Below are 15,205 nucleotides of genomic sequence, written 5' to 3'. Positions count from 1 at the left end.
TTTTCCTTTCTCTTCAGTGTTGTCTTCCTATTTTCCCGCTCAGTTCCTTGAGCGCCATTCTAGATATCATTGCTAAAATCAATGCTTGCTCTGATTGGACCCGGTTGTACTGACAGGTTTTTTTGTTTTGTTTTGTTTTTTTTTTCCAACAAACCAACTGGTTCAAGCTGGTTTACTTAACTTTCGGCTCTGCTCAGAATGTGAGGAGCAGATGGCTCGATTTTTGCCCTTCTTCTTCGTTGACACACAAGAACATGTCGAATTTTGGCGGGAAAGACTTCTGTCGGTGATGTCGCTGTCCTCACTGCTTGACTGCTCATAGTCAGGACAAGTAGACCCTGATTCGGGTATATACAAAGGGAAATAAGAGAAGTTAAAAGCCCGTGATATCTTTGCGGATAGTATAGCCTTTTGCTTTTCATACAAAAACGCAGTATTTTTCTCTCGTCGTCGTAGAGCCTCTACCCGTCTTTTCTCTCTTTCACGCAGTCTACTCTCTCTCATCTCCTCCTCCAACCTCTCCAGCTCCTCCATTCTCTGAAAGAAAGTCTCTCGTCTGTTTCTCTCGATATTTCTCGCCTTTTGACGGTTTTTCTCGTCTCTTTCTTCTTGAAGTTCCCGCTTGATTGCTTTGTTCAGCTCTTTTTCTGTCATAACTTTAGATTCCAGAAGGTCAGTCAAGTTCTCCGCCTCTGTTTGTTTGTTCAGTTTGTAGAGTTTTCGTATGGTTTTTTTGACAGCTTTAGTCGAATTTGCCGGCTGCGAGGTATCGCTCTTACGCTGTTTTAGGATGCCTTTTGGTGGTAACCCATAACCTTTGAGAGTATCAACAGGCTTTACATCTCCATCAGAAAACCTGACATCTTTCTGTTCCTGAGTCGACTGTTCACTCATCTCTAGGCTAGACACTCCATGGTTCTCTTTAGTTTCTGTTGCCAACAAGTCGTCTTGCTTCTTGTTTGCATCTTGACAAGTTTGGTTTTCAGCGGCAGATCGACGGAATTCGGCGGATTCACTTATGGAGGACTCACTATTTGGTTTCTGCAGTCGCTTTCCAGTAAACTCTCGTGATTTTATCTCGTAATCTTTCCGCTGAACGGAACGTTTTTGTCTTTCAGTTTCTTGTCTATGAGTTGCAGAATCTTTATCGCGCCTTTTTTTCCCACTTCGCGATGTAGTGGTTTCTTCTTTTTGTACGATTTCTGCTTGATGAATGGTTTCTTTAACAGCTGTTAATTGTTTCTGTAACTCGTTCTCAAGCACACGAATGCGATCTTGCAGAAGCTTTGAAACCTTTAAGGATCTTTCGCGAAAATCCAAGTTCCTTGTTGTGTCAGTTTTCTCAAGCTGTCTTAAGTCTGAAAACGACACTAAATATTTAGATCCTTGGACGTCGGGTAGTTCTAAACCGTCTCCACTTTTTCTCGTTTGTTTACCAAGTTCAGGAAACTCTGAGAAGCTTTTACTCGGTTCCTGTTGGTTTGGAAGATGAAGTTCGGCGTTTATTCGAGGCAGAGCCGAGTCAAAGCTGCTGGCTCTTGTGTAGACATAACTTCCGCTGTGCTCACTGTCTGAAGGGAGCATACTGCCCACAGGAATCTCAACGGGCTGAGTTTTAGACGCGGAATGAACTGAAAACTCCATGATGGATTACTCAAGGATGCTCTATCAACTACACCGGAGATGTTTGTTTTCAGTCCACTCGTTATGAAATTATTCCTTTGTTGGCATTTTACAGCTCTTTAGCGCCGCGAGTCCGCCACTCAGGTCTCTAATTCTCATCCACTCAGGTGTAAATTATACTGTTTGCAAAATAGGTGTTGACACCAGCGACAAAAGTGAAAAATTTTTGCGGTAATTTTTACTCTTTAAATTCTCGTTTTCGTCTTAATTCGTTTCTGCACACTGTGTTAAAGACTTAAAATTTAGTGTTAACGACGTGGAACGTTTGTTTTTGTCCTTAATTATAGGGCGTGTTCGAAGGTACTACAGCAACTAACTCTGTTTGTTTCATAGACCCAACGTTTCGGAATGGTTCGCGCTCAATTCATTAAGACGCTAGTCATTCATATCGGGTCGAGTTGTATACTTTTGTCGGTGCTTGCCCATTTTAGATCCCAGAATTCTCGTGACTTAAGTCAACAGGTAGGAAAGACCCATAAAGGTAAATGAAAACGTGTAACTGTAGGGAAGAAAACGGCGCCTGTTGGTAATGATGTGAGCTCTCTAAAATCGATGATGACGAGTTTCAATGTTCCTCTTGTTAAGCTGGGTTAAAAATATATTTTCAATTCTGCGCCATCTTTGTAACAATTCCTCCGCTTTTAGATTTTTAACGGTGTTTATTTTAAGGCTGTAAATCGCAGCATGTCTTGAGACAATTGACATCAAATAAACTTTTACATGAAGGTAATGTGGTCGACACAGATCATAAGGTATATTACTTGTCAAGCTTTTGCTGATGAGACACAACTGAAACAGGGAATGCTAGGAATTCGAAAGTAGTTCCAAACCGGAAACGGAAATTTTAAGTTTTCCTTCTTGTGAACTGGCAAACGTTTAGTCAAGCTGTCAACTTTTACAAGTCAGAAACTTCAGCCGGACGAGAACAAGATGAACTTCTCTTAACGTCTATTTCTAACTTATTTCTCAGACCAAGGACGCCGAAACTGGCAAGCTCGTCAGCTGCTTAGATTTAAGAGTTCTAGGAAAGATGTGAGCGACAGTTGACTGCTCTAGGAAATAGGATCAATGATTGGAGGTAAACCACGTTCTTGACACTTAATGAGATAACGTTAAAGTGATCGATTTTTTCAGTTTGGCGGTGAAGAATCCACCAAGCGTCCTTTTCACCTTTAAGGTAGATACCGTAGAGTGGCAATTATGGCGTTCCAACGCCGCCAGAATTCAATTGATCATTTTTTAATTCAAACATACAAACATCAACTTGTGCTTTGCAATTTTAAAAAATAACCTGAAAAGTCTCGTTGTCCGGCTCACTGCCAGTGGTTTTGATCAGTTTACACTTTTGATTTACTCTGAACTCTCCAACCGTCACAATTGGTCAGACTCAGGGTCATTAGCTTACAATTCCGTTCCTTAATGCTTCAGTTTGCGTTTGCGCCGTAAGAAACGCTTTCTTTGTATCATTAAAAGTTGATTGTTTGCTCTACTTAACCTTTTACGTCCTTTTACAATATTTCATGTTCGAATTTACTCCAAATACACTAAGTTTGCCCTAGAGTTTTGCTTAAGCATTGTTTTTAAAACAACAACAGCAACATTCTTTACCTATGTCCCCTTCAGATTTTACAAAATGTGGGAAAAATCAAGATAAACGAAAGGAATAATGTTAATAAATACATCGACCATATAATACCTATTTGCAAGAGGGATAAGTACCGCCACTTAGAAGAAGCGAATACTAGTCGTGCTAAGTGAAAGTCAGTATTGTGTTTGTAGACGTAAATTTCCTTTGATCGCATTGAGGATCATAACATAAAAGAAAGCACGTTTTTACACCACTGTCAACCTGAATATTTATCATGCCTCAAAAATACCTCTATTTGTCGCATATTTTCAGTTTAAGCACCTTCTTGATTTAGAGAATGAAAAGGCATTATGTCGGGAAACTCTATGTAATCCCTATGCAAAAGTTACGTAGATCATTTTGCATTGTCAAATTTGCTAAATTATTTTTTTCGCAGCTTTGTTTCCTTAACTACAAGTATATTTTTGGTTTCCATTGTTCATGAAGAAAGTTTGAGAAAAGTGGAGGAGTTCTCGAAATTTCAGTGTATTGCCCTAACGAATAAACAGTTGTGACCCACCACTGTTCACGTTTATTCAATCCTTTGGTTTGCTAAATTTTTGTCCTTTCCCTTTGCATTATAAAAGGTTGTTCCTTCCCCAACTTTTATCAAGTTTGTGAAGAAGAAGTTGCAAGATTTTCTTTCGTGCAGGTTTGTTCCATTAGAACCAATTTTTTTGTGAGTCATTCAACCGAGCAGGTAGTTGTTGTTTGAGATAATGTATTTGAAACCACAATCAGAGCACATGTTTATTCATATCGCGACGGTTCTGAAAGGATTCGAAAAATGTATTGTTCCCTTCACCTCATGCACGACAAAGCGGGATTTAGACCTGTCGGAGTGATGAATACAAATCTATGAGGAGGAATTACACCTCGGCCTTTCCTTTGCTTCTGCTCCTCAGCGTTTTCCGAATAGTGTGTGGCATGTTTACACACGCTTTACCCTTAGGTTAGAACATGAAACAGATGATCGAGCTTTTATTTGGCCCGCATTAAACGGCTATAGCGAACTTCGACGAATGAGGAACAAAACCTCCCAAGATTTGCATTTACGTGAGGAGACTCGATGACTGAAGCCGACGATAGCGAAAAAATTCGCCAAATATTGGATTATTACGTGAATGATGAAGGTTCCAATGGACAAGATACCGTTTCAGGTTAGTATACCTGTGATAAAGCCACACATGCAAATAAATTTGTTTAAGGTAGAGGAACTTCAAACTCTTAAACGTACGTCACACGATTAAGTCTCTTTTAAGTGTAATCGTGAAGTATTCTCAGAGGTATAATTTTATCCCTAGTGGTTCGGTTGAAAAAAATTTTCTTTTTCGCCTCTCGTTTCGAGTTTGTCGCTATTCAATGTTTTCGCTTACCTTTTGAAGTATCTATCCGGTTTGAAACCCAAAGAAGATAACTTATTTAAAGCACAGTGAATTAATAAGTCGCCGACAAATGATGTGATCGATTAAACTTTATCACTTTAAAAACTTTCATTTATTTATATCATGGGGTAATTGTTGGATTTACCGCTCAGAGCAGAAAGTACCTCACTTGGTTAAACTTCAAAAGTTATCGTGAGCAGTATCTTATCAACAGGTCGACTGCTAAGTGTTGAAACTTCGAATCGATTAAGATAGCAAATGGCACGTCCGAAATTTAACCAAACCATCAATACTGTCTAACTCGATTCTGCAAGACTTCGATCCTTTTCAACATAGATTATGGTAAGAGTTGTTCAATAAACCAGGAACATAACACATTATGAACCTTTTGGTTTGCACGTTAAGTTAATTATTCATTTAAGCAGGTCTCCATAATGCATACCTAATTTTGTTGTTTGTGATGAACAATCCCCCATTAGGATTCGCTCCATCGGCTTAATTAAAAAATCACTCCTGCATGCTATGGTTTATGTCTGAAGTGGTTCGAAAAGGTTGGAGGTCAGTAGAAATAATGTGACTTCGGCTAAAATTTTAAGAATGATTCCATCAGGGGAATAACTCTTAGATTTCTTTGAGATGTTTCAAAGATGATGCACTTCTTTGTGCTTTGTTTCGAAAGGACAAAGGACAAAAGCTTTTGAAGGGCGGCCAGATGTATGAGTGGGAATAACAGGGTAATTTAGAATTATCAACTGAGTTAATAACGTAAATTGGCCACCGTAAAGAATTTAAAAAGCAGACGTTTCGAGCGTTAGCCCTTCGTCAATCGCTCTGTCATTAAAGCAGCCGACTGCGAGATCGAAAAGTCGAAGTTCGAATTCTTTTGGGCGTTACGTGATTTTATTGCTTTGTCTCACGTCTGAGAAGGGTTTAACGCTCCTCCTTGTTTACTGACCATTCCTGGAAATCAGCGCAAAGCATAGTTCTCACCTCCATGTAGAACGATTTTCGAAAAGGTCACCAGCACTAAAGGTCACATGCGGTGAAATTAACAATAGATCAATGTCCTGCTGTTCAACTTGGAGGAAAATAAAATAAATGAATTCCTCCAAGAATCACAAATCCCTTATTATTTTGTTCCCCAGTTTGACTTCATTTGCATAGATCTGAAATGTTTTTATGAACAATCTCGTACTTCTTGCCCAAATTGCACTCAGGATATAACTTTTTGAAAGCTTGGCCCCAACAAGGTAATGAGAAACAGCTCTGTGGTAAAATTTCCGCTCAGCCCCATACTTCATTATGCATTCAGTTCTTGGATAGAGTAAACAATAACAAAAACCATACATTGCCATTGGGAAAACAGATTTGTTTTAAAATAGTATGGGGCTGTGCGGAAATTTCACCTAGCTCTGTTATATTTTCCTAAGAACATCAATTTCTGTGATGGACCTAAAGTAAAGTAGTAATGTGGAAATAAGCCTCGTTTTTCGATGAATTGTGCGGTTTTCGTCTTGACCCGAAGGAATTAAGGAAAAGTTGTCATTGTAGAATCCTTTTTGAAGTTGTCCTGCGCGCGCTCTTCTCTAGTTTGTAACCGCGCCATATCTTTAGGTTCAAACATAAAGGTCAGTGGTCATAAGGAATACTTATCGACTGAATTTGATCAAGCCGGACGGGAAATTATGCGGCTTTTGGTCATAACTCACTCTTGGTCAATACGTCATGACCTCGAACTAAATGTTTTTTCTTTCGGTGCTCATACTCAGTCACTCGGTACATAATGTGGACATTTTTCACAAACTTTTCCCACATATGTTGGGTTTTTTTATACTTTGGCCCTCCGCCTCTTCATAAATTTCTTCCCAAACACGGAGGTCGAAACAAAGTATTAATGCCATGTTCAGAAATGTAATTTGTTTCAGAAAAAATTTTGTTGAATATTATAAATTTAGAATAGTCGTCAAAAATCGAACCTAAACTGTTACGAAAAAACCAAGCCATTTTTAACTCATGCAAACGAGTTTTTGTGGGGACTCTAATGTGCAAATGAGTCATTCCCTCACCCTGTTTATACTGTGGTGACTAGCCGGCGTCATGAACTCGCTCGAGCACGAAACCATTTTGGTGTTACAACCTAGTATAAAAGGATAGAGGCTTTGTTACAGTTTATACCACACATCGTTGCTTTAAACATCACTTTCCAAATGAACAAAAATTTCTCGAGTTCAGACACAAAAAACTACTGTGAATCGCTTCGATTGTTCATGATCTGATGTACAACAAGAACTGTGATTAAATTCGATTATCTCATGAAAATATTAGCGGCCGGACAATCAGAAGCGAACAGAAATAATCTTGTGCTTTGTGACAAAAGAAAACCTGTGGAATTCATTGCTGCATATCTCAAATTTCAATCAATCAAGAAAAATTGCGGTCACATGAAATGCATTCTGAAGTATTTTTGTTCCGAGGCAGAAAACTTAAAGCTTTGTTATCAGATGCAAGAAGGAGAAAAACCTGTAAACAAAGATCATTGCGTTGCAATGCCAATATTTATTGAGCGACTGTGAGGCGAAACGTGACATAAAAATAGAATAGAGGAATTTGGCTGGCGCAGGCAAAGAAAGATTTGGATTGCAGCGCCTAAATTTGACGCTGCGCAAAACGGGAATTCGATAAACGCAAGATACTGTTTTGTGCTGTTTTGTTGATTTTTTTATGCATTTATTATTCTGAGGAGTTGAATGGTAAATATAATTGTGGAACTCCGTGGTTTTTTCAGAAGCTTGGCTTTTGAGATGAGAGAAACCGTGCATTCCTGTAAGGCCAATAATTACAAGATCACAGCCATGTTTCATCTCTAGACTAAGTACTCAGTTTAACTGAAGCACGAGTTGGCCAGAGGTATTCTTTGATTTAGAATTGAAGCGATTTTTCCATGTTAAAGTTTTTTCAGTATACTGAATAGTGGAGATTATTATTGGTTTGTCGGGGTTCACGAATGCTTCTTCAGCCATAGTCGTAGGTGTATTTGCTTCGGAATTGTCAGTTCACCACGTACTGTAATTATCTTGTACTTGATCTCTTTTCTTCGAATTCGTAGACGAATTGTTTGTCAATGCATATCAGTATTTTGACAATTTTAGTGAAATGCAGTTCTTTTTTATGTATGTATTTGGCCAAACCAGGAAATAATAGTCCCGCGAATATGCTCGTTCCAACTTGAGAGGTTAAAAGTTCCCGCCAAGATAAGTAACAATGCCTCTTAATGTAAATAAGGAATGAATATGAACAATCGAACTTTTGTTTTAAAAGACAAGAAGACATAGAAATGTTACATCATAAAGGGAGTGCAATTTAGCTAGTCATTTCAGAGAAAAAAAGAGGCGAAATTTTAGACTGTTAGATGTTGATATGTTTTGGTATCTAAAGACAGATGAATAAATTTTAGTACCGGTTTGTCACGGTTCACAAAAGTCCGTTAAAACGATTTTTTGTGCGAGTACATAGCATTTGTAACGGCTGAATCGTAGGGACTACCTGTATTGTTCAACTTTATTTTGTTCCTACACAATAGTCAAAATTCCCTCTGCTGACTGTTTGTTCTACACCACGCTTTGCATAGTTTTGATAGTTTTAGCCAGCATTGTAAATGCCTGTGAATTTAGATTTCTGAACGTCTTCGCTTCAAACGTGCCGGAATGTAATGTTCCTGATATCAATGATCGAACGATCATCAATTAACTCAGTTCCAAATGAAAATTCCGCTCACGTTCATAATGACGAAGCCTCGGTATCTTGTATTCAACTGCAGCAGAAATTGACTGTCTTCGAGAATGGTAGCTTGAGTGATAAACTTAGTTCTTTCTGATTTGCAATTATGAAGAGGCAACCAAACAACTGTTTTATTTTGCAGGGGAGAGAGTCAAGATCAGGATTGCTATTGGATTCGCTGCCACCTGTGCTGTGCTTTTATTAGCAATATTTATAATATTGTTGTATAAGGTTCTATGGTTCCGATCCAAGACCGGAACTAAGACCGACGTCGCCAGAAAACCGTCGTCAAATAGTGTACCAGTGCGACGTGCGTCAAGCCCGGACGACCAAGACTTTAAAAAAGGTCGCCGACAACGTCGGCATCAACCTCTGATGAGATCCGACAGCTCTGTGTCCGAAATCGACTTCGATTCGTGGTTACATAAAAACAACAACCGAATGTCTGCTAATGAATCAGACAGCAGCGAAGAAAGTCTTAAACTTGGAAAGTTGGAGTTTAACATAAACTACGATACTGATAAGGAATGTTTACGAGTGTTGGTGTTAGCGGCGTACGGTTTGCCGACTATTCACAGTACGAGCTACGTGGAATTGTACTTGCTACCCGACAGAGTTGAAAAGCACCAGACTAAAGTACACTACTCTAATAGCAATCCTTTTTTCAATGAAGAATTCGTGTTTGATATCGCGTTTTCGGAACTTGCTGAGCGCACCTTACAGTGCTGTGTGTTTAGTTACGATGGATTTTCGCGACATCAATCCCTAGGGGAAGTTTTTTATTCGTTTGGCGAGAATGATCATTTGAGTGAGTACGGAGGAGTAGCATTATGCAAAGAGATCATGAGAGATTCGTCTCTGTTAAAGGTGAGATGTTCATTTTGTTAGCTCATTTTTATGGCCAGTCTTGAAGCTAATATCTAAAGCAAACAAACTGAATTGAGGCGCCTACGTACTGACAGCCCCACCCTACTGATAATAATAGGACCAATTTTCTGTGTGGATGTTGGCTTCATTAGTCTAATTCATAATAACACCTCCATGGTAAAAACCCGGTAGCGATGTGTTTTTTTTTATCGTGTTATCACTGAGTTGGGACGAAAAGTGTCCGAGTTGTGGTTTGTTTGTGGTTCGCACCATAATACGAGCAGAAATTTTCGAGAACTGAAGTTTCTGTAACTCCATTAACTATGCTTTTTTCTTGGCAGTATCGAACTTTTCTTCTTTTTCATTGAAAAAAAAGTCTGTTCAAGTGTTGCTCATTCTCGTTACACTGATTTTATTCTTCTTTCCATACCAAGGAGGATAGTCCATCCCGTGCAGGGGAGGTGCTAGTGTCACTTTGTTACCTTCCCACCACCAACAGACTCACATTTGTTGTCCTAAAAGCGAGGCTTTCGAAAACTTCATTTCCAAATGATTTGCCACGTGAGTACAATTTGTATTTCAGTTGGAAAAAGATTAGTGTTTGATTTAAAAGAGTAGTCTTCTCTGCTGTTCGAGCACGCTAGAATTTGAATTGAAAACTGACTATATTTATTGAAGTGCAGGGCTGTCACAAAAATGCAATTATTCACACAGGACAACGCACCGTGCGCGATTGCATTCATGGAGCTTAAACTCGTTTCTACAGTTTCCCTTCAGCTCGGGAGCGAGGTGGTTCAGACTCCAGTTAAGACAGAACGCGAAGGAAACCTTGGTAAAGTTTCCGTACAGCCCCATACAATTGTAAAACAAATCTGTTTTCCCAATGGAAACGTATTGTTTTTGTCACTGTTTTCTCTATTCAAGAACTGAATGTATAATGTAGTATCAGGCTGTGCGGAAATTTTACCGAAACCTTTTTTCTTCTATTAGAGGAAAGTCTTTGGCTATTTTAGCATATAATTGAAAATAAAATGGTATTCTCCGTGCAAAGTAAATGGATTGTTAAAAGGTAGAGACAGTAATTTAAATTTTAAATAGTGTCTTGTCAGATCTATACAGGTATTAATTCTTCGCCACAGGTCTTTTGTTCGACGGAATTCATGCGTGCTTCGCTGGTTCAAACAAATTTAACGATTTCGTTCTCTGTTCGAGCTGTTTGTTAACCTGCTTGCAATTATCTTCCAAAGTCAGGGAACTGCCTTTGTATGCAGAATTAAGTACTAATGGAACTCCGCTCAGCTGGAGTGTTCAATTTGTGAAGTGACTTTTTTTTTAATTTTTTGTAACCCCTAAAGCTTTCCCCAAAGCCAATAAGCCTCTGTTTACAAGAAATTTATTCGAGTTTCAAATCATTACCACGAATTTACACCTGCAAATTAAGTAAAGAAAAAAAAACCAGCTGTGGACTTGCAAATGAGGCTTTGAGCTTAACTGTTTCCGTGCAAGATTCTCCATTTATGCAGGTCTTCATTATGTCGTGTCTTCATCAATATACAACACCTTCAGGGAAAATAATAGCAAACAAAATCCACATCACGTAGACATCTCAAATTTTATTTTTCTAGTCTACTGATTTCTTTATGAGCTGAATATTTGCATTAAAGAATAATTAGTCTCTTTTTATTTGGCATTTGTGGATGCTGTGGCCATAAAAGACTCTATAATTTTACACTTCAAATAGCAGCCACTTTCAGGAACCGTTCTGAACCGTTCTGAACCGTGTAGAACTTTCAGTATTGTAATCTTTAAAATAAATGTAATTGATCTCTTTACACCGTATTACGTATTGAAATCTCCATGTCTTAAAAATAACTTCTGCGGTTTCTCCTCACTGTCGTTCATGTTAATATTTTGTTGTGTTCTATGAAAATTAAGTAATATCCGAAATAATTATTTTATTGGCCGGTCGTACTGGATTCTTTTTCCTTAAATTTCTTAAATAAGGATTTCAAAAAGATTCTCTCTCGGCATCAAATGTTTCGCTTTTCAGCACAACATGAACTGGAACTGAAAATTGCTTTCAGTTCATTTGTTAGTTGCGGCAGTAGATTCGGTGTTCTCCGTTGGCCCTAATTTCTGTCGAACACTGTCCCTTATAAACTGCAATGCGTCTGTGCTTTGTGTCATGAATTTGTCTAACAAAGTCAAATTGCCACGACTGACTGATTTCGAAGGCAAATGTGACACGTTTCGCTTTCTGTAATTTTGTGAATGTGTTAAATCTGAAGTAGATTGGGTTCGCCTGCCCGTAAAAGGCGATGTTCGCTTTGCCAACCCTTCGGTGGTTTCAACTCGAATGTCCCACTGACTTGCTGCTGTTGAAGTTGGAAACCGGCTTGATCTCAAACGATTCTTTTGCTGCCTTGAGTGTTCTCCGTTAACTCTCGAGCTACTCCTCGAAAAGAGTTTAAAGTCAAGTTGTGCCACCTCCGGCAGCCGTGAATATTCCGACAACAATTGCGCATCGTCGTCATCATGTGATGGCTTTCCATTCAAAACGCGTTCGGAGCGCAAAGCTATCAACAAGGCTTGTTTTTGAGCCTGAGACTGGCGAAGCTGTGACTTGACCAGCTTAATCTCCGATTGTAGTTCACTTTGCCTGGTTCTCATATCGGTTACTGTGTCTTCCAACGTTTCAATGAATGCTCGGCTCTCCTCAAGACTGTCATAAGGTCCGGGCGGATCGTCGAAGCAGAAGAACTCAGCCGCCGGATGCGAGGTAATAACTTCCTGCCTTATTAACACATTATCGATGTACTCTTGCAAACCTTGTTTTCTCATTTCTATGAAAGAAGGGTCAAAATTATCGCCCCAATATTTTTTAGGCGGAAGGGTAGCGTGAAAATCCGTGAATAACTTTCTTAATGCTTCGTCCATACGGACAAAATCGGAATATCTTCGGAAAACATGCCAATTTCGCTCGCCTCCAAGTTGAACAAAGATCTGATAAACTGTGAATCTTTTTCTCGCTTCCACCACTTCATAACCAACAATCGGCGCGTGAATATCAATTTCCTCGATCGGTTGGAAAGACTCAAATGTATTTCCGTTGTCCTCTGAATCGTTGGATGTTTTTTCAGCCATATGCGCTGTACAGATATTTAACACTCCATCTGTACTTTGAACCAAATACAAATTTCAAAACCTTAATATTTCGGTTTCCATCGGTATCTAAAAAACTTACTGTACTTCGTGTGTTGCGTTACCTTTGAATAAACACCTCTTTAAATTACGAAAGGAAAATAATCGGATGTGTTTTCATTCTGAATTCAGAATATTTACTCATCGACAACCCAATTTCCAATTCAAATTAGATTTGGATGTGCTTGGATACGCCTCGCGAAACGGAAAACAATACGCACTCGTGGTAGTTGTTATGTCAAGCCGTTCATAATGTTTTCATAGTTTTCGATAGAAAACTAGAAAATTCTGAATGAATGACAAAAGCAGATTTCACAATTTCTCCGTTAGCAGAATTTTACAATATATTCTTTATTACAAGAGCAAATTGTCTTAGTGCAAAGTGTATGGATTTTATTATCAGTATTATATTTAACTTATTGGCCAAATTCCATGCAAAAGCTCTTGGCGACATTTGCTTTTAAAGTAAAACTTTTTTTACAATTTTTTTAGCGTAAGGGCTAAATACAGAGAAACAACAATAAAAATGGTCTCGACAATTTTAAAAAATGTTATTTGCCAAATAACGATCTGCTTCTGACGATGCCAAAAGAATAACCACTCTAAATATTGTTTAACCTTAACATAAATCGCCCTTTGTCAATATTTACTCAGAATTTAAATTGCTATGGACACAATATGAGCCAAAGGCCAATACAGTGCACTGCAATGCGCCAAGAAGAACAAGAAATAAAAACTTTTACAAAAATATGTAGCTGCTTAAAGACCTTTAAAGAGTTTGCTGAAGCTGCTCAAGTGAACCTTTTTTATGTTCGCTAATTCTGACAAATTAAAATAATCAGTCGAGGAACAGATTTTTAGATGTAAACGACAACAAACCAAGCAAGTTGATTCTCGAGCGTTGTGAATGACACTTATATCAGTTGGAACAAACTTGAATTGGGTCGGCCTATGATTTTCAAGTTTAATTTTCCAATGGCATTGATGAGAGAGCGTTCTCCAAAACGAAAATAATCGCCAGAAACATCCAGTTATAACAAAGGCCAGTTTCACAAGGGCCAATGAGACCTGCATGAAGCTGAAGCGCGGGAAAAACGCGAGTGACCAGGTCGTACTTGATGTTAGTTTTAAATGTGATTGGTTGAGAATGTGACACGACTATTCTAGACCAATCAGAGAGAACAATGAAGCAAAAGTCAACCAATATCAACAACTTTCGACAGTCATTTAGAAATGCTATAAAGATGTTAGATTACAGCTGCTGACTGCGCACCAAGTCTCTTGCTTAGTTAGAGAGAGAGAAAAGACTAACGGATTCTTCAATTATCGTCCTGCAATACTATGAGTCAGGTTGAGATGTTAGCACATCGTCAAGTGTCTCAAGGGAGTTATGGCATTTTCAGCTAAAGATTAATATTAACTTTTTTTAACGACTAACGGTAAAAATTTGACAATTTTAACGCCAAACGGCTAAATTCTTTTGGCTGTTTTACGTCTAACGGTTAACCCCATCGAGAGCCTCTTTGTACGCTGGCCATTTTCATATGATGACATATGAAATATTTGTTTCCATCCTTTATCTTCTTTTTTTTTCTTTAGATCCATTTGTCAAAGTTTCATTGATGTTGAGCGGTCGACAATTAAAGAAAACAAAGACCTCTGTGGCCAAAAACACCTTAGCTCCGGTGTACAACGAGGCATTTGTATTCGACGTCCCAATCGATCGCCTGAGTGATGTTAGCTTGCTAGTGCGCATGCTCGACACTAACACAGAGGACGGGAGGCGACCGCAAACCAAAACCATTGGCAAGGCGATCGTGGGACCGGATGCACAGACAAGTATTGGCTTACATCATTGGAACTGTATGATGACAACTCCGAGGAAACCCATCGCTCAGTGGCATCCACTGGTTAAGACTTGAGATGGATGACTTTTAACGGATCGGTGATGTAGCTCTCGAGGTCGACACTGAACGGAGGGATCCATTCTAAGATATTCCTATATCTCAATTAATTCGGTTGAATTTCGTCAGAGATATAACAACACCTATAGCAAAGGTATTTAACCTTATCAATTTCAAGGGTCATCCGTCGTAGACATACAAGATTCTATATTTTACAGCAATGTTTTGTTCACACAGTAACGATACGATAAAGGGTTTAAAATATAAATGAAATTAAAATTAAGTTCAGGGGAATTTTTTTTTAATCAATCCAAGTACTATTCAACTGCACTACGTAGAGAGCAAATAACGTGCGGATCGGGTACAAATATCACACGATATTTGAACAGTTGGTTACTTTGTACTGTTAAAAAAAAAAAATCGTTTAACTAGTCGGCTGCGCGTGCTTCGCTTCTCTGTCTGCTTTGCCTTTTCTTGACATGTAAGAATTGCATGTCGAATAAAGCATTACCTTTTTAAATCGAGTATTAAAGTAAGCAGTTTTATATTTATTAGACGAACACCAAGGTTTTCGTAAACTTGAAGTAGTAACTTGTTCAAAAAGCCATGGTAAAAAAACAATATTGCTGAGCTTTTGCCGAGGAAGGTGAAACAGAAAGTGGATTATTAACGTAATATTTGTTTGCTTTATATGAACCGCTTTACGCTACAAATTAACCCTTTCATTCCCAATTGTGACCAATAAGTGATTTTTCCCCTCA

At 38.6% G+C, this 15,205-nt stretch overlaps 3 protein-coding genes across 3 annotated transcripts; 1 reads left to right on the top strand and 2 right to left on the bottom strand.

Moving 5' to 3' along the window:
* Window positions 1-162: 162 nt before the first annotated feature.
* Window positions 163-1,644, bottom strand: LOC131786074 (calponin homology domain-containing protein DDB_G0272472-like). Its single transcript, XM_059103056.2, has one exon. It carries the CDS (start codon window positions 1,642-1,644, stop codon window positions 163-165), a length of 1,482 nt encoding a protein of 493 aa, XP_058959039.2.
* A 2,475-nt stretch (window positions 1,645-4,119) lies between these two features.
* On the top strand, window positions 4,120-15,072 carry LOC131786094 (synaptotagmin-6-like). The gene is made up of 4 exons (XM_059103082.2): window positions 4,120-4,470; window positions 8,615-9,339; window positions 9,774-9,900; window positions 14,140-15,072. Exons 1-4 carry the CDS (start codon window positions 4,380-4,382, stop codon window positions 14,460-14,462), a joined length of 1,266 nt encoding a protein of 421 aa, XP_058959065.2. The 5' UTR covers window positions 4,120-4,379; the 3' UTR covers window positions 14,463-15,072.
* Window positions 10,914-12,652, bottom strand: LOC131786095 (sorting nexin-16-like). Its single transcript, XM_059103083.2, has one exon. It carries the CDS (start codon window positions 12,481-12,483, stop codon window positions 11,425-11,427), a length of 1,059 nt encoding a protein of 352 aa, XP_058959066.2. The 5' UTR covers window positions 12,484-12,652; the 3' UTR covers window positions 10,914-11,424.
* Window positions 15,073-15,205: the final 133 nt, after the last annotated feature.

Source organism: Pocillopora verrucosa, chromosome 1 (genome assembly GCF_036669915.1).
Source record: "Pocillopora verrucosa isolate sample1 chromosome 1, ASM3666991v2, whole genome shotgun sequence".
Taxonomy (NCBI): Eukaryota; Metazoa; Cnidaria; class Anthozoa; order Scleractinia; family Pocilloporidae; genus Pocillopora; species Pocillopora verrucosa.
The sequence above is the reverse complement of the archived record's forward strand: the minus strand, read 5'-3'. Positions and strand labels throughout refer to the sequence as shown.

Coding starts and splice junctions, on each gene's coding strand:
- LOC131786074 (XM_059103056.2), bottom strand. CDS start 1,644: ATGGAGTTTTCAGTTCATTCCGCGTCTAAAACTCAGCCCGTTGAGATT.
- LOC131786094 (XM_059103082.2), top strand. CDS start 4,380: ATGACTGAAGCCGACGATAGCGAAAAAATTCGCCAAATATTGGATTAT. Junction 4,471..8,614: donor TGGACAAGATACCGTTTCAG/GTTAGTATACCT, acceptor TTTATTTTGCAG/GGGAGAGAGTCAAGATCAGG. Junction 9,901..14,139: donor ATTTCCAAATGATTTGCCAC/GTGAGTACAATT, acceptor TTTTTTCTTTAG/ATCCATTTGTCAAAGTTTCA.
- LOC131786095 (XM_059103083.2), bottom strand. CDS start 12,483: ATGGCTGAAAAAACATCCAACGATTCAGAGGACAACGGAAATACATTT.